At 40.0% G+C, this 25,065-nt stretch overlaps 1 protein-coding gene across 1 annotated transcript in view; it reads left to right on the top strand.

The window, feature by feature from the left end:
• Positions 1-23,707, top strand: part of CAT (catalase) — a 37,613-nt gene extending 13,906 nt beyond the window's left edge. Inside the window, exons 5-13 of the mRNA XM_007067965.4 lie at positions 1,408-1,512; positions 2,572-2,697; positions 4,693-4,884; positions 6,608-6,760; positions 13,734-13,872; positions 18,427-18,560; positions 20,846-20,953; positions 22,326-22,412; positions 22,907-23,707. Coding sequence (XP_007068027.1) covers positions 1,408-1,512; positions 2,572-2,697; positions 4,693-4,884; positions 6,608-6,760; positions 13,734-13,872; positions 18,427-18,560; positions 20,846-20,953; positions 22,326-22,412; positions 22,907-22,972 — 1,110 coding nt within the window. The 3' untranslated portion in view covers positions 22,973-23,707. The remainder of the gene's footprint in view (positions 1-1,407; positions 1,513-2,571; positions 2,698-4,692; positions 4,885-6,607; positions 6,761-13,733; positions 13,873-18,426; positions 18,561-20,845; positions 20,954-22,325; positions 22,413-22,906) is intronic.
• The last annotated feature ends 1,358 nt before the right edge of the window (positions 23,708-25,065 follow it).

Here is a 25,065-nt window from a genome sequence, read left to right on the forward strand (position 1 = left end):
TGTGATATGCTTGGCACTGGTACTGGAAGACTTCAGAGCTGTCCAGGAGCTTCTTGTGTGGATTGCTGAGACTCTAGAGAGCGAGACTTCAGTCATCTCAGAAAAGCGCCACAAACTATTCAGCATCCTATCAGCTTCTGGTCCTTGCAGAATCATCCTCCCGATTAATGAAGGACTACTATACCCAGTGAAATCTCTGTGGCAGATGCCGGCCGTTATATCACCACCAGCAAAACATGTTGAGAAGAGGTACCAGGTCCCCTTTGTGGGGTTTGAGTACTTTTACACCAGAACACTGGCTCCTTTAGTTATTTCAACTATACTTAAAAAGTCAAAGTCAAACGAGTACGCAAAGGACAAAGACTCCAAATTCTTAAACCTGTCTGGGAGGAAATCCTACTCATCAGCATTGCTACTGCTACAGCTGTAGGTGGCTTACGTCCGCCCTGCTGGCTAAGTACGACTTTCTGACATGGGACAGGGTGACACCCTTCCTTGCCAAGCTCCCTCATGATAACATAGAGAAATTCAAAGTCACAATAAAATGATAGCTTTAACTGGCATCTGTTCTAGCCTGCAATCAAACCCAAAATGCCTTATGAAATGTCTGTTGGAAACCTGCCTGGTTCTCTGCCAGCTTCCCTGCCAAGCTGCTGGAGAAACCGGGCTTTCAGGGTCCACGGCTCCAGAGCAGTTCAGCCCTCTGGACTGCCCTAAGGTTTTCCAGATCTGTGACTCCAGGAAAACCTTAATATGCCAGGGTTTCCAGGCTCCCTGCCATGGAGCTGTGATGTTGAAAACCTTGGAAGCCCTAGCTCTAACTGGGGTTTTGCTCCTGGTTCCTCAAGATGGCACTGGGAATCTTGACAACCCCAGCTTGAGCTCCTAGGGTTTGCAGCTCTAGGGCAGCCCCACTGTACAGACTTTTCCGGGCTGAGGACCCTAGAGCTTCCAGACCCCTTGACCAGCTGGCTCATCGTACTGCTGATTCTTGTTCATATAAATACTTTACCAGTTCAAGTTTGAGGGTGAAATTAACGCAATGGTTTTGTTGGTAGTATCTGTATAAAGCTGAAAACTCCTCAATGCTCTGTTTTCCTTTTGTTACAGCTTTTCCTACCTCTGACTCTGACCTGTCACTCCTAATACCATCTTGAAGTGCTGATGATTTCATACTTGCCCCATAGTAGCTTAAAACGTATTTTAAGTCAAGAGCCATGTACCACTTGTTGTGGCTGAAGTAGGTTATATATATCCAGATACTTTGTGATCTGTTTTCTTGAAATGCCAGTAGTATGCAAAGGGACCCTGGGCATAATTGTAGAGAACTTTGTCAGTTCTTGCAATATCTTCAAACTTTTAATTCCAGTAAATTCATCTTAATTTTGTTTGTTTGTTTGAAATTAGTTTCCATCCTTTATACATAGCCAAAAGAGGAACCCTCAGACTCATCTGAAGGATCCAGACATGGTGTGGGACTTCTGGAGCCTTCGTCCTGAATCTCTGCACCAGGTGGGAGCTTATTGCCTTTTGAACTCAACTTATTCTTCCATGAACAGGGAACTCGCATATTAAATCATTGGGTTTTCTTATTTTTGGTGGTTTTTTTTTTTTTTTTTAAATATTTCAGTTTCTTGGACAGTCTGGGAATTTTTATTATCTTTTTGGACCAATAAGACTATATAATAATCTTAAATTATTAACAATTAACTGAAATTCAGTAAAACTCAAATTATGTACTTTTAGCCACCTGTTAAACTGTAACTACTGTACTAGGTTTTGGGTCTTTTAAAATTTTTCTGTAAAGTTAGCTAATGATTAGTTAAAGTGATTATCTAGTGTCCTTATTTTTCTTGGCTGTATTTTACTTGGACCAAGACAAAAGTAAAGAATTTAAAACTATCAGTATGTTAATATTGAATTAAAGCAGCTGAACCATTCAGAAACAGCAAAGATTTGCTGTTTAGTCAACCCAAGTATAAGAAAATTAACATTAAAAAAATTAAATATTTCTGGGAAGATAATGCTGATATACTTCAAAGCTCAGTAACTTTAAGAAAAAGTGATATTAAAGGGTTTTGTGAAACCCCAAGTTCAAGAACAAACAGCATTTTCTGTGGCTATTGAATGCTATGCATGGAATTCTCTACCTTGAAGGGTTTTGCTAAAACTGGTTGTTCAGGATTTTAACTTTAAGTTCAAAATATGGTGCTTGCTGGAAAAGTTGTCAGTTAGCTCTAAAACTACAGTAGCTAACTTACTCCTCTTGAAAAAACCATTGTAATCACATGAGGTTGGTGTCCATCTTTCACTTCCTTGTTAAATACTTCATATAGACTTAACTTTATTGCATGTTCAGCATCTTCAATGATCCAGTTATTAGAGCTGTTGTGATTATGTTTCAGAAGTTGTCAAACAGGTCTTGTCACATGAACAATCATTATGGTCTGCAGCATAAGACAATTTCCATTTATACCGTTGATTAGAGGAGCCTGTGTGCTGTTTATGGATTAGTGACTTTATATTGCATCAGTTTACTAATTACTAGAATTGGCTATGCCTTTTATTCAGGTATCTATCTTGTTCAGTGATCGTGGTATTCCAGATGGACACCGTCATATGCATGGATTCGGATCCCATACCTTTAAACTGATTAATGCTCAAGGAAAAGCTGTTTACTGCAAATTTCATGCTAAGGTATTGGTTTTAAGTTTACCTACTTGGAAATATTTTGTGCTAAATACAAATCCACCATTATAAATTGGAATTACGATAGGGCAAAATGTTTTGCAATAGTTGGTTCTGCAGATTTTTATGCAAGTCTTGGCAATATTATATAATCTTGCAGGTCTCATTGAGGAAAGATCTTCACAGGCATTAGAGTAATAGTCTAATTTAAGAGTTCTGTAAAAGGTTTTCCCATATGCTTTACTGGTTGTTATTACAAGAATCTTTTCAATCCATCATTAAACATATATAAAGGTTGTCCCTGCTTTGATTTCCACTCTGCTTCCCACACGCTGTGATTAGCAGAGATTCTTCTTCAAAGGCCTTTGTATATTACCAGTTATGGTATTCAAGGTGTTTACACAGTGAGCTTCCGGAACCTTATGGAAAACCATGCTTGTTGTGCCTGCTGGAGCTCTGTTGTGACACCATAGATTTTGGGTCTGAGGTTATATAAGGGAGGAGCAATCCTGAACACCTTTCTTGCTGCAATTCAGTGCAGATGTAGGAATCCTACCTATGTCCATGCCCAACCCTATCACACTTTATTTTTTCCTCAAAGTTCTTTATTTAAGTACTAAGAATAATTTCTAGTATAGTAAGGATTTGGGGGGGGTTGTGCATATATCAGAAATTTTTATGGCATCTTAGTCTATGTTGTGCATGTGATGTACTTGGTTCCTTGGTACAAACCGCCTAGGGTATAGTCCAGACAGGCATTCAGTGGATGCACTTCTTATCCAGGATTTTTCTGGAGTCCAGTGCTTACCTGTAGTTCTCTTTTTTGCTTAGGGGAATCACATCTCCTGGTGGGTGTGAGGTGTGTTGGGCTTTCACATCCGAAGTCCATAAAAACAGTCAAGGAAGGCTCCAGGCCTTCCTAATGCTGAAGTTTCAGCAGGCAAAATCTGCAGAACAGTCTGAGATCCGTGGTCTGGGTTACATGTGAGGTTTGGACTGGCTGTCATTAGCATCTACAGTTTTAGATTCCTCAGGATTCCTCTGAGCCAATTTCAATTCTTACCATCACTTGCCAGAGATAAGACTAAGTCTAATGTGGTTGTAGCTCCAGTTGGATTCAAGCCAAAGACCTTAAGTCAAGGGCTCTGGTTTTGGTAGCTCTTTGGAACTGAAGCCTTCAGACCCCTGTCCCCAGCCTAGAAGGGAAGTTCAGGGCCTAGCCTGTTCGAGATGGTGCTGAATTGTCCTTAGGATCTTAAGCTAATTAAGGCTCCAGAAACTATTGCTGATGCATTGATTCCCAGTATAAAACCAAAAGAGCTTCCCTGAGAACTTGCTTTTTCTACTGCTAGTGTAGGCCTTTGAATCCTTGAACCCTTCCTAGCTTTGTTGAGGCAACTTTGAGCTTTTATTCTTTGCTCCAAAACACAAGGAAATGAGAATGCAGTTTCTAAAGACTGAAAAATATTTCAAAAGTAAAAAGCACCGTTCCAAAGAACATGCTTTGAATCAGTCTTTCAACACGAGACTCCTTCCCTCTTGCCCTCTGCTCACCCCCAAAACACCCTTCACAGGGGAGGGTGGATTTGTGTAAAACAGCTGTAGCTGGGTAGGAAGCCCTCTTCTTTTTTTTTTTTCAAGAGGGTATACCCCAGGGGACGTTTTTGTTCCATTCATGCCCCTTCTGTGTCTCCTGGGTGGCATAAAGGGGAATACAGAATCTGACCTATAGAGCCAAACAAAGAGTACATTAAGCAGTTACCTAATTTTATTATTTTAAAAATATTCTGTTATCTTGCTGAGCTCAGATTAATAGAGGACAGTGTTCAGATTGTACTGTGGAGTGGCATTTAATTTACCTGCTGAAATTCAGATGTAAAGTGGAATATGCAAACAGTCTAATAGTTCTTCAGTTTGCTCTGTTTATTCCTGTGGTATTGCATAGCCAGTTTTGTTTAATTACAAATGATAATGAGTGTCACTTCTTCATTTAATTACTGTTAGACTGATCAAGGCATCAAAAACCTTTCTGTCGAAGAAGCAGGAAGACTGGCTTCCACTGATCCTGACTATGGATTGCGTGACCTTTACAATGCTATTGCCAATGGAAACTGTCCATCCTGGACTTTCTACATTCAGGTTATGACATTTGAAGAAGCAGAGAAGTTCCCGTTTAATCCTTTTGATGTAACTAAGGTAACTAACTAAGGGTGTGTGTGCGCGTGTGTGTGTGCGCGCGCTTGTATACAAAAAATAATAATAAAGTTACAAAGTAAAGCAGTCAGATAGGAAATGCCAGTATTAGGTTGTTTGTGCAAACTTAATTCTCTCCTTTCCCCTTCTGCATATGCATTATGTCCTAACATCACATAAGTGCGTGGCAGAGCAAACAATAGAACCTTCCTCTCCTTGGTCCCAGTCTAATGCCTTAAACACAAAAAAAATCCTCTTTTTTTACTACCTCCTTCTTCATTCACTATTCATTATGTGCTCTGAATGAGGATGGAATCTCAAAGTCAAATAACGTGATCATGTGAATAAAGAGCATATCATAATGCATACACACAGTGGAGCCAAAATAAGGCCACACGGCAACCTTAATTCTGGAATACTCTAACATTTGAGTGCTTTACTTTGCAACCTTAACGTGTAATTTCCTAGGTGTTTATTTTCAGTCTTCTTTCAAAAAGAGAAAAATTCCATCCCGTGGAACTATTCCTGTCCCCCCTTCCACTCCTGCTCCAAGAAAAAAAAAGGAGAGGTGGAATGGGGTAGTGAGCAGGATTTGAGCCCAGGATTTCTAGATCCATACCACAGATCTCTATTACCATTGGAGATGATGGAGTAACTTGTAGCAGGAAAAGGCTATTAAACAGCATAGGGTGATGTGACACAGTTTGCCAGTGGATTATGCAACTAGGTAGGTAATAGATATTTGGAGTTGGGAATCTTGGTGTCTGGTATTGGCTCTGGCGGGCTGTGATCTAGTAGAGAGATTGGGAAGGCTCTTTTTGAAAGGCTGTATTGCTGTTTGGATCAGGCTTGGCTATGCAATGTTAGAAACCTGAGTTCTTTCCCCAGCTCTGATAGAAACTACCTTGAACAGCCTCTCAGTTACCCTATCATGTAAAATAGGGGCATGAAGCCTTCATCAATAAGTGATGATGTTGCAGCATGAAGCATTAACACCAGTCCGTGGAGGAGGAGTTGAGACTGGAACTTATGGTCTCTTCCTTGCTCAGCACAACTTCCCTGAGGCCAAAATGATGGGATCACTGCTGCTTCTGGGGCCCAATTCAAGCATAAGCTCTGTATCTACCACATAGGAAGCTGTGTAGCAGCCTGGGAGCATGCTTATTATAGATGGACCATGTTCTATGATTGTACCAGTAAGCTTCTGACAAGCTCTTCTGAGCACGTTCCTATGGCAGGTTTTTTTCAGAGCCTCATAATTTAGCTAAATTTGGGTAGATTTTCCTGGGGAACAGTAAAATGTACCTTTCTGATCCCAGGGCTAATCCTCTGCCAGTCATCAAGTTCTTGCTTCAAAGCATGGCAGTGGTAGAGTGCTTAAAAAAGAACTGTAGGGGAAAATGTTAACATTGGCAAGCCCTGCATGCTTTTATCTAACCTTCCTCTTAAAAGTGGTTAAACTATTTTTGTCAAATGCTTATTTTATTTAAAAAAAAAAAAAATGGAAAATTTCCACCTGAATTGTTACTGTTTGGCAAATTTATAAGCTGCTGAAAGCAAAAGTTTATAATGGAAAGTACTACTATATTTCTTGCCTCCCCCTCCCAATATAATTCATTACCAAGATTAAATCCTAGGCACAATGACTGCATCAGGTAGTTGAATCTGTTTTCTTGGTGTGTTTTATAACATGTAGTAATCACAGTGTATGTATTATGTTTTCTAGGTTTGGCCTCACAAATGCTATCCTCTAATTCCTGTGGGCAAACTTGTCTTGAACAGGAACCCTGTCAATTATTTTGCAGAGGTAGAACAAATAGCCTTTGACCCAAGCAACATGCCACCAGGCATTGAACCTAGCCCTGATAAAATGTTACAGGTAAACAGAGCGGCTCGGTATATTACTCTGACACAGAATAAATCTCCTACATGGCATTTTCTCTTTGTAAGGCTATGTCTACACTTAAACCACTGCAGTGGCACAGCTGCAGCACTCAGTGTAGATACTGATTACAGCGAATAAAGTGACATGAGAACCCCTGTATTTAATCCACCTCACTGAGAGATGGTAGCTAGGTCCAGGGAAAAAATTCTTCCATTGACCTAGTGCTGTCTACACCAGGGATTAGATTGGTTTAACAACATCACTTGGGGTATGTCTACACTACGAAATTAGGTTGAATATATAGAAATTGGTTTTTTAGAAAGCATTTTTATACAGTCGATTGTGTGTGTCCCCACATAAATGCTCTAAGTGCATTTAGTCGGCGGAGTGCGTCCACAGTACCGAGGCAACCATCGACTTCCAGAGTGTTGCACTGTGGGTAGCTATCCCACAGTCTCCGCCGCCCATTTGAATTCTGGATTGAAATCCCAATGCCTGATGAGGCAAAAACATTGTCGTGGGTGGCTCTGGGTACATATCGTCAGGCCCCCCCTTCCCTTCCTCTGTGAAAACAACGGCAGACAATCGTTTTGTGCTCTTTTTTCCTGGGTTACCCGTGCAGACGCCATACCATGGCAAGCATGGAGCCCGCTCAGCTCACTGTCATCATATGTCTCCTGGGTGCTGGCAGACGTCGTACTGCATTGCTACACAGCAGCAGCTTATTGCCTTTTGGCAGCAGACGGTGCATTATGACTGGTAGCCATCGTCATCGTACTCCTGGGTGCTCTTTTAGCCGACCTCAGTGAGGTTGGTCAGGGGCTCCTGGGCAGACATGGGAGTGACTCAGCCAGGTCGTTTCCCTTTTTAAGCTTTGTCTCATGGAGATTCAGTCCTTGTACTGCACCGTTTTCTGGTGAGCAGCCAGGAGATGATGATGGCCAGCAGTCGTACTGCACCGTCTGCTGCCAGCCTAAGATGTATAAAGATAGCTGAAGTGGATCAAAACAAGAAATAGACCAGATTTGTTTTGTATTCATTTGTATTCATTTTCTCCCCCCTCCCTCCCGCTGTGAAATCAACGGCCTGCTAAACTCAGGGTTTTGAGTTCTATCCTTGAGGGGGCCATTCTGTTTCTCCTTGATGCAAAGCCACCCCCTTTGTTTTAATTCCCTGTAAGCCATGTTGTCAGTTGCCCCTCCCTCCATCAGAGCAACGGCAGACAATCGTTTCGCGCCTTTTTTCAGCGCAGACGCCATAGCACTGGGAGCATGGAGCCTGCTCAGATCACCGTGGCAATTATGAGCACTATAAACACTGCGCACATTATCCAGTAGGATATGCAGAACCATAACCTGCAAGAAAAGCGAAACCAGGGGAGGAGGAGGCGACTGCAGCACAGTGACAAGAGTGATGAGGACATGGACATAGACTTCTCACAAAGTACGGGCCCCTGCAATGTGCACACCATGGTGTCAATTGGGCAGGTTCATGGCGTGGAACGCCAATTCTGGGCCTGGGAAACAAGCAAAGACTGCTGGGACCACATAGTGTTGCAGGTTTGGGATGATTCCCAGTGGCTGTGAAACTTTCGCATGCGTAAGGCATTTTCATGGAACTTTGTGACTTGCTTTCCCCTGACCTGAAGTGCAAGAATACCAAGATGAGAGGAGCCCTCACAGTTGAGAAGCGAGTGGCGATAGCCCTGTGGAAGCTTGCAACGCCAGACAGCTACCGGTCAGTTGGGAATCAATTTGGAGTGGGCAAATCTACTGTGGGGGCTGCTGTGATGCAAGTAGCCAACGCAGTCACTGAGCTGCTGCTATCAAGGGTAGTGACTCTGGAAAATGTGCAGGTCTTAGTAGATGGCTTTGCTGCAATGGGATTCCCTAACTGTAGTGCGGCGATAGACGGAACCCATATCCCTATCTTGGCACTGGAGTACCAAGTCGGCAAGTACATAAACCGAAAGGGGTACTTTTCAATGGTGCTGCAAGCACTGGTGGATCACAAGGGACGTTTCACCAACATCAACGTGGGATGGCCGGGAAAGGTACATGACGCTCGCATCTTCAGGAACTGTTTGTTTCAACAGTTACTCTGTTTCAATAGCTGCAGGAAGGGACTTACTTTCCAGACCAGAAAATAACCATTGGGGATGTTGAAATGCCTGTAGTTCTCCTTGGGGACCCAGCCTACCCCTTAATGCCATGGCTTATGAAGCCATACACAGGCTTCCTGGACAGTAGTCAGGAGCTGTTCAACTATAGGCTGAGCAAGTGCAGAATGGTGGTAGAATGTGCATTTGGGCATTTAAAAGCGTGCTGGTGCAGTTTACTGAGTCGTTTAGACCTCAGCAAAACCAATATTTCCATTGTTATTGCTGCTTGCTATGCGCTCCACAATATCTGTGAGAGTAAGGGGAAGACGTTTATGGTGGGGTGGGAGGTTGAGGCAAATCACCTGGCTGTTGATTATGCGCAGCCAGACACCAGGGCAGTTAGAATAGTACAGGAGTGCACGGTGCACATCAGAGAGGCTTTGAAAACCAGTTTCAGGACTGGCCAGGCTACGGTGTGAAAGTTCTGTTTGTTTCTCCTTGATGGAAACAACACCCCCCCGCCCCCCCCCAGTTCACTCTTCTTTCCTGTAAGCTAAGCACCCTCCCCTCCGCCCTTCGATCAACACTTGCAGAGGCAATAAAGTCATTGTTGCTTCACATTCATGCATTCTTTATTTATTCATCACACAAGTAGGGGAATAACTGCCAAGGTAGCCCGGGAGGGGTGGTGGAGGAGGGAAGCACCAGGTGGGGTGGTGGAGGAGGGAAGAACAAGGCCACACAGCACTCTAAAACATATTAAATGCCAGCCTTCTGTTGCTTGGGCAATCCTCTGGGGTGGAGTGGCTGGGTGGCCGGAGGCCCCCCCACCGCGTTCTTGGACATCTGGGTGAGGAGGCTATGGAACTTGGGTTGGTTACACAGGGTCTGTAGTGGCGGTCTGTGCTCCTGCTGCTTTTCCTGCATCTCAACCATACACTGGAGCATATGAGTTCGATCCTCCAGCAGCCTGAGCATTGACTCCTGTCTTCTTTAAGCAAGCTGACCCCATCTACCATCTTCAGCCCGCCACCTCTCCTCGCGGTCATATTATGTTTTCCTGGACTCTGAGATTGTCTACCTCCACGTATTTTTCTGTGCTCTGTCAGTGTGGGAGGACCGCATGAGGTCAGAGAACATTTCATCGCAAGTGCGTTTTTTTTCGCCTTCTAATCTTTGCTAGCCTCTGGGAAGGAGAAACATGCAGCTGATGGAGGGGGGGAAAAAAGGGAGAGTGGTAGTTAAAAAGACACATTTTATAGAACAGTGGGTACACACTTTCACCGTAAACCTTGCTGTTAACATTACACAGCGTGTGCTTTCATTACAAGGTCGCATTTTGCCTCTTATTGAGGGTATACCGGTTTGGTGTGAGAGATCACTCACAGAGGGCCGGGCAACAGAATTTGGCTTGCAGGCAGCCATGGTAAGCCACAGTCTTTTGGCTTCTTTAACCTTCATAACATGTGGGAATGGTTTCAGACAGCAGCGCCCTCATTTCCAACACAAAGTAGCTGTTAGGTTGGCCCATTTAAAATGGGTTGGCAGTTTAAAAGGAGGGGCTGTGGTTTCCGGGTTAAGGTGCAGCAGAAACCCAATTAGCACCCCGCCCCCACACCCAATTCTCTGGGATGATGGCTTCATCCCTCCCCCCACCACGTGGCTAACAGCAGGGAAGATTTCTGTTCAGCCACAGGCAAACAGTCCAGCAGGAACGGGCACCTCTGAATGTCTGCTTACTAAAACCAGCCTATTTTAACCAGGTGACCATGAATGATATCACTCTCCTGAGGGTAACACAGAGATAAAGAACAGATGTTTGAATGCCAGCAAACACTGGGACCATACGCTGCAATGCTTTGTTCTGCAGTGATTCCTGACTACGTGCTGCTGGCCTGGTGTGGTAAAGTGTCCTACAGTGGTAGGATGGAATAAGGCTGCCCTCTCCAGAAACCTTTTGCAAAGGCTTTGGGAGTACATCCAGGAGAGCTTTATGGAGATGTCCGTGGAGGATTTCTGCTCCATCCCCAGACACGTTAACAGACTTTTTTAGTAGCTGTACTGACCACAAATGCCAGTGCAAATTAATCATTAAACACGCTTGCTTTTAAACCATGTGTAATATTTACAAAGGTACACTCACCAGAAGTCCCTTCTCCACCTTCAGGGTCCGGGAGCCCGCCTTGGGTGGGTTCGGGGGGTACTGGCTTCAGGTCCAGGGTGATAAACAGATCCTGGCTGTTGGTGAAACCGGTTTCTCAGCTTCCTTGCTGTGAACTATCTACAACCTCCTCCTCCTCATCTTTCTTGCCCCCAAAACCCGCTTCCGTGTTCCTACTCCTTGGATGGAGTCAAAGCACAGGGTTGGGGTAGTGGTGGCTGCACCCCTTAGAGTGGCATGGAGCTCATCATAGAAGCAGCATGTCTGGGGCTCTGAACTGGAGCGGCTGTTTGCCTCTCTGGTTTTTTGGTAGGCTTGCCTGAGCTCCTTAATTTTCACGCGGCACTGCTGCAGGTCCCTGTTATAGCCTCTGTTCTTCATGCCACTGGAGATTTTTTTCAAATATTTTGGCATTTCGTCTTTTCGAATGAAGTTCTGCCAGCATGGATTCGTCTCCCCATACAGTGATCGGATCCCGTACCTCCCATTCAGTCCATGCTGGAGCTCTTTGGCAATTCTGGGACTGCATGGTTTCCTGTGCTGATGGGCTCTGCATGGTGACCTGTGCAGGTGAGCTCACCACACTGGCCAAACAGGAAATGAGTTTCAAAAATTAGCAGGCCTTTTCCTGTCTACCTGGCCAGTGCATCTGAGTTGAGAGCGCTGTCCAGAGCAGTCACAATTGAGAACTCTGGGATAGCTCCCGGAGGCCAAAACCAAGCAGCCAGAGGCCAATACCGTCGAATTGCGTCCACACTACCCCAAATTTGACCCAGCAAGGCCGATTTCAGCGCTAATCCCCTCATCGGGGGTAGAGTAAAGAAATAGATGTTAAGAGCCCTTTAAGTCGAAAAAAAGGGCTTCGTCGTGTGGATGGGTGCAGGGTTAAGTCGAGGTAACGTTGCCAAATTCAACCTAAACTGGTAGTGTAGACCAAGCCTTAGAGATGTGGATATTTCACACCCCTGAGCAATGTAGTTGGTTCAGTCTAACTTTTTAGTGTTTATGCCTAACGCTTTCGTATTATTGTGGGTGTTACTGTAATAAAATATCCTGATAGGTGATATAGCATCTTTTGATTATCCCATGTTTATGATTTTACTCTGTACCGATCTCTTCATTTGGATTGGTGAATTCCACATCAGCTTTGATAGCCTAATTTCTACACTGAGTCATGCTGAGCATTTCATTTTTCTCTCATCATCATCTTCAATTCTTAACTCCTTCTCTCTCTCTAGTCATGCTTTTTTAATTAAATGTTGAACGACCAAGTCAATATGTCTCAAGCATTTGGAAATAAGTAATTTAATTACAATATTAGTGTGTAGCCTAGAATGGCTACAGCCACTTACATTGATCTCAGTGGTGTACAACTGCACTTCAAGTGCTGTAAAATACACCTGCATTTATTACCAGTCACAAAGTCAGAGGCCGTTTCTCAAAAACAAGCCCCCAGATTTTTAGAACTAATGGAAGTCCATTTTAAGTAACTGCTAATAGTACTTCTAGTACTGTGTGTGCAAATATTTATGCTTTTTTATGCTTTTTCAAGTATAAATATTTATAATTCATTTATTAATAATTTGAAAAGGTCTCAGATTTCTTAGCACAGGTTTTTTGTACACTTCTCTCACCTGGTTTGCCAGTTAACTTCTTTCTCCCAAACCATAATTGTAGGAGGCTTCTACTTTCTGCAGATACTTCATTCAACACACACACTTACTCCTAGAACTATAGGGATTCTAAGACTAAACCAGTTTCCTTCCATTAAATCATGGAAGCAGGTGAATCAATTACAAAATTGATGTGATTAGTTAAACAATAAGAGATTAAAGGCTTTAACTGACTAGTAAATTTTTGAGCTTGGCATAGTCTATAGTAAATAGTGCCCGTGATTGTTGTGGAGCTAATATAAAGTCTTCTCATTTTCAGATTAGACATTCTTTTGATCATTCCTTCTGTCATCCCCTTCATGGTTTGGTTTACAGTGGGGATTTTAATTTCTGTACTCCTAAAACAGTAAATGGTTTGTTTCTGGTATTACGTAAGGAGGCATTTATTAAAATACAGTCACTGCAATATTGTCATGGGAATATGAAAGAAAAATAGGTGGCTATGACACACACACACACACACACACTCTCTCTCTCTCTCTCTCTCTCTCTCTTTCAGAAAGAATCCTTGAAAGTTCAGGACAGCTTATCATTTTGACATTTTATCTGTGAGGATTAAGGATTATGAAATGATTATTTCCATGTTGCAAAATGTGCATTTCATTACATAACTGCTCATTTCAGTGATTAGTTTCAAAAGGTGGTCATGAAAAATATGCCCAGGGTCAAACTGATTGCCCTATGTGGGGTTGGGAAGGAATTTTCCCCCCAGTCAGGTTGGCAGTGACCGTGGGAGGTTTTGATCATCATCTTCAGGGTGGGGTGCTAGTCACTTTCCAGGATTATCAGAATATATCCCACTTAATTTCCCTGCCATTGTGGGGACTTCAGGCATTGTTACACCTAAGTCCTATTCTCTGCCCGTGACACACAATATTCTAGTCTCCTGTGATCTGTAATACTTTGGTCTAATTTAGGTTGCTTGTGATATACAGGAGTTCAGATAGATAATCTGGTGGTCCCGTCTGGCCTTAAACTCTGACTAAATATAAAAAAATGTTGAATATACAACATGTCGTTGTGATTTTTTAGGGTCGTCTTTTCTCATATCCTGATACTCACCGACACCGTTTAGGACCGAACTACCTACAAATACCTGTGAATTGTCCCTATAGGACTCGTGTGGCCAACTATCAGAGAGATGGACCTATGTGTGTGTTTGACAACCAAGGTATCCTGAAAATATTTCTGAATGTAATATATTTGCATTATGTATATAGGCATTAAATGATTTGTCTGATCTTGAAGATAGTTCATTTCAGAACAAAATCAGCCCATCAATTAGCAGGAGTAGTTGAAAACAAACTGCTCTAAGCAGTGATACACTAAAATACTCTTTTCAGTGTCTTTGTAGCAGTAACAGACTGAACATATTCTGCTCCATTTACATTGTTTCCTAAATAACGAGCTTTACCTTTTTTTCCTAATTCAAGTGTGGTAGACGTATGCAGAAGCTGCTCCTTAATAAGGACTTTTCTAAATTTTCAGAGTCATGGATCCATAATATTTAAGTGCATGCCATTGTTAATATCTGATCAGTTTTCATCACTTATGCACAGAGATGTAGGTATAGACCTCAGTATTGATGCAAAAATGGTTGTTATTTATTCTTCTGTTACTTGGACCTTTATTGAATTCCAAAGAGATACTTACAATTGTTTTCATAGATACAAGGCTTGGAGAATAATAGCTTACATGCTTATGTTTTTAGTTATTTAATTATATGAAATGTTCAAGCTAAAAAAGTCCTGTGTGTCAGAGTGATACATCTCTAAAACTTCTAGCTGTGTTTACACAGTTGCTGGAATGCAAATTTATATTTTTTGTGTGTTAATATTCTATATTTTTTTAAAATAATTTTTGAAAGATGTTGCAGTGTTAGTGATTTTTGCCTTTATAAGAATATTTGATAGGAGTCTTTAATTACAAGTTGTAAATGTACTACAGATGTCTGGTTGTAAGTCTAGGAACCATGTGGTCAAAAAGGCAAACAAACCAACATGTATGCCTTATCAAAGAGTAGAACACATCCCTCATGTATAAGATACCAGTTTGTTATAGATATTATCTTTATCTCAAGACAACAGATGTTGTAAGATGTTTGTTTGAAAAAAAAGTCCTAATTGTATAAAAGAATGTGAGGATGTTCTTATTCAGAAAATTCCAAAAAGAAGTAATGCTTAGGATGTGTTACCAGAACTATAAACCAAGAGGGGAAAGTGGGTCTCTTATTCCTCCTCTTTGCAAAGAAAAATCTTAGTTTAAACCCACAAAAAGAATTCTAGAAATATCCTTTATTGAAATTGATTTCTTACGTAAACACTCAAAGTTTTCATGATTTAAATTTGAATGAGAATATTTGTGATTGGGAAATATTTTACAGAAGATATTAATTACGTCCCTCCTTTCCATGTTTAAGATGTAAGAAAACCTGTGCTTCTCAAATTCTTAAAATTGCATACAATTGTTTTTGAGATATTTGCAGTTTTGCATCTAAATGCAAGCCATTATATAATAACTGCCTGATTCCATGGTTATGTGAATTGTGAAATATTTTATGTACAAATATATTAAGATCATTTGATGCTATAACTGGTTAGTAATACAAGCCATTTTAATATAAAATATTGATAACTAATTCTCCAGTTAATATCTGGCATTGCTTAAGCAACTAGTTACCAAACTCAGACAATAACCTTCTCTCCAAGAATGGTAAGAAAAAAAGACAATACCATCTGTGATGACCATTTAAGTTCAAAGACACTCTTAAGTAGGGATGTAATCACCATTTAAAAAGTTAACTGTTTAAACTACTAAAAAAATTTTTGTTTAAATGGCTAACTGATTAAAGGGCTGGCTGTTTTGTGGCTGGGGCCAATCTTGCTGGCATGCGGCTGGGGCTGATCCGACCGCGCCGGCCAGTGCGGGGGTTAACAGTTAAGGCGGGGTAACCGGTAAGACTAATGCTTAACTGATTAACATTTTACATCCCTACTCTTAAGAACTATGTAATTTTTCCAAAAAATTACTTTCAGAGCACAGAGGAAATAGTGTTTGGACTCATTTGAAAGGGAATTCCAACTTCTTGTGAGCCCTGGTGGAGTTCAAAGGATGTCTCAATAAATGTATTGAATAAAAAGTTAAAATTCTATGCTTAAAGATGTTCTGCTGATTTACTACCACACAGATGAATGCAAAATAACCACAAAGTTGAAGAATTACAATCCTACTACATATTCAGTAGCATATGGCATGTTCGTAAGCTGAAGGTATACACTAAGATCATCAGACAAAGGTGTTAAGGCACTGAAATGTGACAAACTGATATCTGAAGCAACCAAGCCCCTAAAAGAGGGGTTTCTTCCCTCTACAGAGAGATAATAAATCTCTCTGAACTGAGGGAGTAAACAGCAGCACTCAGTTCAGCACAGTTCACCTCTTTACAAGCAAGCAGCAGCAGCAACAAGATAGCTGACAAGGCAAAGAAGCCACAGCACAGCTTCAAGGAGAAGCAGCCTCCCAATGCAGCACTGCTTCTGCAACATGTCACCTAGACTTCAGCATCGTTGGTGAGATGGAGTTAACAAAAGCAGTGCCAAAGGATTTGCCTAAATTTTTCCTGTAATAATTTTAATGGGATAGTGAAATGGTATTGTAATTTAAGGTATTAACAGCTTCTCCTATTAAAAGCCAGAATATTTAGACTATGTATTCTTAGAAAGGAAACATGAGCTAACCTTGGTAAACTGCAAGAAATAATGGGATTTAATTTGAATGTAAGATTCTTAATTTTCATTCATTTTCCTGCATCAAGACTCTACCTTGACTGGCTTCTTTTAATTAACCAAGTCAAACACTTTGATTTCATAGGATCTTAGTTAAGATTACTTAACTCTGCCTATTTATAAACTGTTTAGGTTGTCCATGATAAACCATACAGGATTCATCAGTCCTTAAACAAAATTCCTTTGCTCCTGGTTATCCATGAGATAATAAGGCTATGTCTGCACTACAGCCCTTACAGCAGCAGAGCTGTACCACTACAGCTGTGCGGCTGTAAGGTCTCCTGTGTAGCTGCTCTATGCCAATGGGAGAGATCTCTCCCTTTAGCATAATTAAATGACCCCAAATGAGTGATAGAAGCTATGTCAGCGGGAGAGCGTCTCCACATCCGTGCTTTTGTTGGTGAAACTTACATTGGTCAGGGATGTGTTTTTTCACACCCCTGGCCGACAAAAGTTTTACTAACAAAAGTGCTAGCGTAGACATAGTCTAAGAAAGGACTCAGTACTGATATTGGGGAAAATACAGACTTTGCTTTTGCTTTTGGTAGAAAAGAGCATGCCCAGCAGAGGTAGACCCAATGTTAAGGCATAAATCTCTGTTTAAAGTTCACCAGAGAAAGATGTACTGTAGTAAATGTCACTTACAGCTTGTATGCTATGGTTCTCTTTTCCTTTCCTAGTCATTAATTAATCCTAGCCATTATTAATTATTAATGAATTATTAGTCATTAAATTTGTTATTATTAGTCAATCATTATTAATAGATTCTTTTGTTTGTCTTTAATTGTGGTATTCCCATAGGAATGATGAACCCCATTTGACTAAAATTGTGGGAGTAACATCCCTGAATTGGCATTGATATGGCATGCCATTTCTTATTTTGCTAGACTGTAAATTTAAGTAATTTTTGGATAAAGTTAGTTGGTGCTTAACAATTTAAAACACCCTCTTCATCTCTCACAGGCCTTGATCCTACAAGATGCTGAGCATTTTGGCCCCTGATCCAGCAAAACATGATTAACTGTTAGGTATGTGAGTGGTCCCATTGAAGTCAGTGGTATCTAAAGTAAATGGGACTACTCATAGGTTTAAAGCTAAGCATGTGTTCAACTGTTTTGCTAGATTGTGGTCAGAGCACTTGGCATCTTGCATAATTGAGCCATTAAAAATATGGGATGGGAGACGGTATGTGCAGGTGACTGAGCCTCCTTTTTGCACAGAACAGGTTCCCTCCACACAGGGAGGGGGGTTTAGATCCTGCCTTAATTTTTAATACCAGGAATTTTAAAGAAAACTCAGGAAATTAGAAATGGGTAGATTCAAATCCGGATACTAGAGCTGGTTCGAAAATTTTCATTGAAAGTTTTCCTTCAGAAAATGTCATTTTGACAAAACTGGGGGGTTTGTGGGGGTTTTTTTGTGTTTTTTTTTTTTTTTTTTTAAATTTCCCACGAACATTCCAAAATTTAGAAATTTTTGTTTGAGAACTTAATTTCAGAAAAATGGAAATAATTGTTTTAAAACTAACTTTTATATTTTTAGGTGCATTATTTCATGATACCTGTAGTAATAGTGCTTAATGTGATTGACATTTGAAATATTCTATTTTATTTTTTCAGAATTTCCATTTCACAGGAAATTTTGCTTTTGTTCCGATTTAGAACAAAAACAAATGTTCAAAATTCCAAGTTTTGACCAGCTATATCAGATATGGGTTTGAGGCTGCAGAACATTGTAACTGCTGAGCTATATCTTTTGAAGAGGGTGAGGCAAAGTGTTGGCAGCTGTTTTACAAAGAAAGCGAAGGAAATATAGGCATGATAACCGGGTAAAAGGATTATCTAAATCAGTTTGAATATATTCCTTCAAGTGTGCTTTATAATTTCACTGTCTCCTAATTTAAACTAAAAGGACTGATATTTTGATCTTTTCTTTTAAAGGTGGTGCCCCAAATTATTATCCAAACAGTTTTACTGGTCCTGAAGATCAGCCCAATTTGAAGGAGAGCCGCATGTCTGTCGCATGCTGTGATGTGCAGCGCTTCAATAGTGGAAATGAGGATAATGTGTCTCAGGTATGCTGTGTGAAAAGGACTTATTATAACATTGTTCTGGAATTTGACTGTGTTATCTGGATGTTGGTTTTCCCTTGAAGCATCTAGCCTAAATTTAAGGCCAGTTCTGAGGAGGCCTTGAAAGATCTTTGTCAATTAATTTCAAGTAGGGCTGCAAATTAATTACTCACGTGATTAACTAAAAAAAATTGTGATTAATTGAACTGTTAAACAATAATACAGTACCAATTGAAATTTATAAATATTTTTGGATCATTTCTACATTTTCAAATATACTGATTTCAATTTCAAGACAGAATACAAAGTGTACAGTGCTCACTTTATATTTTTGAATTTGTATTTTTCAGTTCACCTCATACAAGTACTATAGTGTGATCTCTATCGTGAAAGTGAAACTTACAAATGTAGGTTTGTTTATTTGCTGGCTCATCATTTGAGGCTGTTATAACATGAAATATATGGCAGAATGCGGGTAACACACAGAGCAGGAGACATACAGTTCTTCAAGGAATTCAGTCACAAATTTAATTAACGCATTATTTTTTTTAGTGAGTGTCATCAGCATGGAAGCATGTCCTCTGGAAAGGCGGCCGAAGCATGAATATTTAGCATATTTGACACACAAATTCTTTGCAATGCCAGCTGCAAAAGTGCCATGTGAACACCTGTTTTCACTTTCAGGGGACATTGTAAATAAGAAGCGGGCAACATTATAATTCCGTAAATGTAAACAAAAACTTGTTTGTCTTAGCAATTGGCTGAATAAGAAGTGAGACTGAGTGGACTTATAGGCTCTAAAGGTTTACATTGTTTTGTTTTTGAGTGCAGTTGTGTAACAAAAAAAATAAGTCTACTTTTATAAGTGCACTTCCATGATAAAGAGATCTCACTACAGTACTTTTATGAGGTGAATTGAAGAATTCTATATTTTACAGTGCAAATATTTGTAATAAACAAAGTGAGTACTGTACACTTTGTATTCTGTGTTGTAACTGAAATCAGTATATTAAATATAGAAACATCCATACCTTTATTATAATTTTCAATTGGTATTCTCTTATTGTTTAACAGTGCAATTAAAACTGCGATTAACTGAGATTAACTTTTTAAATCTTGCAATTAATCAAGATTAATTTTTTTGATAGCTTGACAGCCCTAATTTCAAGGACTGCTTTGACTTTGACTGCCCAGTGAAAAAGCTGTGGTTCCTCACAACTCATTCTTCCACAGCACTTTCTTCAAATCAGATATGACCAGTTCAAATTTTCATGTACATTTCTTTGCATGCAAAATTGCACCTGCAAAAGTGAGGGTCACCTGTTTTATTGCAGTGTGATACCAAGAGAATATAAAGTCCAATATTTTACCAGAAACATATTTTCTCCACATTTTATCACTTTTTTCTCTAGGTATCTTGGTAACACTTCCCCTACTCTTAAGAACCACACTTTCCTTAGAATACTATCATTTCAGTTAACCTTTAAGAAATGTTTCTTTACACTAAGTAATGCAAATAGTAAATTTTTTGGGCCAACCTGAACACGAATACCCAGATGCAGAATTTAGCTCTTTTTTTTCCGAGCTTGATGTAATTAGTTGCTGCAGATATCTAAACTATAACATTTGTATCACATTGTGTTAATTCCAACAGAACTGGATTACATTGATATATAAGATAATTAAAGTAATTAAACAAATAGCAGTGAACACAGAATTTGTGACATAACTCTAGAAACAGTGTTGCCAGTACATTTGCAAATCTCATTCATAAGCTTTTTTTTATAGATAGTGTCAGAGGAGAAATATGTAATTGTAAGATACAGTTGTAAATTACTTCCTGAAATAGTCCAATATTAATTTTAGAAACTGGAAGAGTAGTTAAAAATTGATTTGTTAAAATGGATTTGTCTTGTAAAGGAGATGTAAAATTTCAAAATTTAATTTTGCTAAACTATCTAGCAGAATAGTGTTAATGGTTCTAGGAAGCAGAATGGCTGCATCTTTAATCTAATGTTGACTTGGAACCGCTACTTTCATCAGCAGCATGTCATTCTCTTTGCCTCTTTCTTATTCCTTCCCTCATGTAAAAACTTAGAGTTGTACATCACGGCGGGAAGCAGTTGGACTATGCTGGGGAAAATACCAACCAATATTTCATGCTTTCTTGCAATAGTTTAAAGACCTGAGCTTAACAGTTTAACTACTGTTAATGAGGAGCTTTTGATAGAATCAGATTAAAACTGGCCTTGCCTTACATAAACTAAACTACTGACTTCAATCCTAAGGTGAGAGACTTCTATACCAAAGTGCTGAAAGAAGATGAACGCCAAAGACTGTGTGAGAACATTGCTAGCCATCTTAAAGATGCTCAGCATTTCATCCAGAAGAAAGCTGTAAGTACAGTAAAAGCTTTATCGGGCACTTTGGGGGAATCGGGGGTGCTGGTTAGTCAAAAATTGTGGTTAACTAAGAGTTATAATTACCAATGGAGGGAGTGAGTTTGGGTGTAGGATGTGACTTAGGGCTGGGACATGGGAAGGGGTGTGGGCTCTGAGAGGGAGTTTTGTTGTGGGAGGATGCTTGGGGTAGGGGCACTGAAGGGGTTTTAGCATGCTGGATCTGGGCGGTGCTCACCTCGGGAAGCTCCCCGCAACTGCAACATATCCCTTCTGCTCCTAGGCAGAGGAGTGGCCAGGCGGCTCTGTGCACTGCCTCTGCCCGCAGGCGCTGCCCCCGCAGCTCCCATTGGCCGCAGTTCTCAGCTAGTGGGAGCTGCGGAGCCAGTGCTCGGGATGGAGGTAGCTCATAGAGCCCCAGTGGCTGGCCTCCACCTCGGAGAAAGAAGGACATGGTGCCTCATCTGGGGAGCCCCACAGAGCCAGGTAGGGGGCCTACTGGCCCCAGACCAACCAGACTTTTAATGGATATCAGAAATGTTGGTTTCCAGAGCTTTCTGGTTGGTAAAGTGCCAGATAACCACTTTTACTGTAGCATTTTATTGTGATAGCTTAAGTCTAGCTTCTGCTGGTGTCTTACAGTATTGCAGTTTGCAAATATAACAGTTTGGGGATGAAAAGAGAAGGTCAGAAATTGTATTTTTGGAGAATAAGGTGTTGATCTGTTCTGTTATGTAACAAATGACCAGTAGAGTGTAAAGAATTAACAAATTTTGTATATACCGGTAATTATAAAGGAGAATGCTAAAGCTGGCAGCATGATGAGCTGACACTTTCAACACACACATGTGGAAGTATAGTGATTTGCGCTTCCTGTGTTGTGGGGCAGGCTAACAGAATTTTAAAGGTATTAAACTGCATAAGTGCTTTGCACTGAGTGTTTAAAATAGGGATATCTTACTCAAAAGAGACAAAAAACCAACCAACCTTGTTTGGTCAAGGCCATAAAGGTTTTATTTGGAGGATGAAAAGTTCCCCAAAATTTAACTCTGCTGAAATATCCAGGAGAACAACATTAATGGTGCTAGGAAGAAGAATGTCTTCATCACCCCGCAATGGAAAACACCTGTGCAATGTTTGTTTAATTTGCAGTAGATCAGGATGTTGTCCTAGGTGACTTAATTCCCATGATTCACTCCTTGCTACCTGGTCTAGATATGAACTGGTGCTTGATTTGGGGAATTGTTGATAATTCTTATTAAATATAGCTTATTGATGGCAGGTTTTGGAATTGGCAAGAACCAAGTATGAATGTGAAACTGAGAAATGAAATTGTCTGTTCAAGCCCTGATTTTCCTTACTATTTCAGGTGAAAAACTTCACTGATGTTCATCCTGACTATGGTGCCCGTATTCAAGCTCTGCTGGACAAATACAATGCTGAAGCTGGCAAACAGGTATGTTAAGGATGGCTTCTTTCTACTTAACAAGGCTTTGATTGGCTGAATACCTTAGCTTGTTTCATGACTCTCTACCTTGGTGGAATATAATTTTGAGGGTTGTTGTTTTTTTTTTACTTGCGGATAATTCAGTGTTTTGATAATCATACAATGAGAGAATCACCATTAATTGCAATGCTAATTGGTCCAAATTAGTTGGTGCTTTACAAGGACTGAATTTTAGTGGTTTTATATTTCAGAAGGTGTCCATGCATACACTTAATACTCTAGTTAGCTTAGCACATAACTTTACCTGCTACAATTGCATAAAGAGAAAGGGATAAAATAGCAGTTACTAAACAAAATGTTTCACTTGTGCTGTTTACTAAATGAGCACCGCTTAATTTCTTTAATGTTTATTTGACTGCGTTCATATTTAAGAAACTTCTTTTAATAGAATTTGCCCTAAATGTATGTTTTACATAGCCTAATTAATTTCATGTTGCTTTTAGGATATGATTAGAACGTATACACGATCTACATCTCGCATGTCTGCAAAGGAACGATCTAACCTGTAAACTGTGTGCTACATGCAGTTGGTCCGTCCATGGATTTTACATCCACCTAACTGGAGAATAAGCTGTCAGACAGTAACAAATGTAGCAGATGTCCGCACAAGATATAAATAATACGTGTCTATTCTTATGTCTGCAATCAAAAGTGATTGACTCTGATAATCTAGTACCTTGTAACACCAGTATTCTAGGCTGGTAATGATTTTATGCAAATCTCTTTTTAAGGCTAAAAATTATTTTTGTTTAGTTTTGGAAATTAAACTCAGAATACTTAAATGAAAAAATTGTGTTTCAATTGGTTTTTGAGGTAAGGTCCCAAATTTCTGGCTAAACAACTGAAAACAACTTACATAAATACTGTGATTATCAATGTAGGTGAACTAATTTGGTGTTCATGTTGATAGAACTTCACCTGATTTTGTCAAAAATAAATTGCCCAGTATGTGGGCATTACAGTACTTTAAAAATAAATAAATAAATTGCAAGTAGTAAAGGAATCCATATACATACAGTAACTTTCTTGCTTAACTCTAGTTTCCTGTAGTACAATGTATCTGATAGTAGTTAATTCATATCCAGGTGGAATAACAACTGAAGGCTAAAATTGGTTTTGTTTACTTATGGAAGATACTGGGTTGGGTATATTTTATGCAAGGGAGGTAGTGATGAAAATAGTAATTTAGTTTCTAATCATTTACGGTTTAGATTTTACAATAAAATTGCTTGCAGTTAACCAAATGTGGCTTTGTTTGTTTGGTTTTTTTTGTTTGTTTTTTTTAGGCTAGAAGTAGTTGAACCTCACATAATGGTTACTAAGCATACCAGCTACCAACTACATTCTTTTGAGTAAATGTTAGTTGTCCAGGAGATTAAGGAAACAGTTTTCAGAATCCAGCACAATTTTTACCATGGCCAGATACCATCTCTGCTAATTTATTTAAGTTTATGTAAATCTCTTTTACTGGTTCAGTTGGATATATTACTTACCAGCCCTAAAGCCTGTAGAGCTAGAACTGGCTACATTTCAGTGGTGAATGAAAAGATTCCTATAAATAAGGCCCGATTCTGTTTTCATTTAAGTCAGTTGGAATTTTATTACTGACTTAATTGGGCCCAGGACCAGGCCCAAAGCTTCTATCTCAGCTGAATTCTACAAGAGGCTTTGGAATCTTTCAGGATTAAAGGTGTTCCATATTAGTTTGCAAAACGTAATCTGGACTTTTAGCAGTTTCCTGTAACAAAGTGACATTATCTTCAAACCTTTTTGAGTATATTTTAAATCTGATTCTGTTAAACATGGACTGTGTAGAAATTGTTACATTTAAAACACTGAAGACAGCGGTTAAACCAAGAATCATGGAGATACTAGAATGAAGCTGTGACTGTCAGCTGGTCTTCCTGGCTCTTTTCCTTGCTTCCTTAGTGAATGGCCACCACATGCACATGATGATCCAGATACCAGTTCCACAATACCATCACTTCGGAATGAGTTGTAGTGTGTACTTTCCTTCTTGGCCATTGGTGTTGCCTATCAGGACTTGAATCACATGACCCATGAGTGACAGTGGAAAGAATTTTAGAGCCCAACAATTGGCTTTGCTCTGGATATGTTGCAAAGTCCAAATATTCTGACGTCTTGGTAGTGTGGCTCCTCAGCCTAGAATTAAAGCTTTAACTACAACAGTTATGTAGGAGTTGATTACAAACAGCCCAATACTAATGATCTCTGTTTAAAAAACAAAACAAAACACCCAAGCTGTGCACATGAAGCTATGTTTCAAGATTCCAAGGGTTGAGGGTGAAGAACGCTTTTTTCCCCCAAAACTATTAAAGCCGTTTCATATCTTCCTTACCAAGACTTGTTCAACTTTCATTGTAAAGTAAACAAGTACTTGCAAGCATGTCCAGGCTTCCCTTTTATCATAGATGGCTAAAGTTAACATGGCATGTTACTACATTTTAATTTGGGCTTTACTCAACATTATAAAATAGATAAGTGAAAATTCCCCATAGAAAGAAAAATCAGTGAGGGATTGGATCCTTCTCTTAATGTGTATCAGTGGGTGCTTGTGTATTTGTGTCTGGAAACTAGGGCA

Source organism: Chelonia mydas, chromosome 6 (genome assembly GCF_015237465.2).
Source record: "Chelonia mydas isolate rCheMyd1 chromosome 6, rCheMyd1.pri.v2, whole genome shotgun sequence".
In the NCBI taxonomy this organism is placed as follows: Eukaryota; Metazoa; Chordata; order Testudines; family Cheloniidae; genus Chelonia; species Chelonia mydas.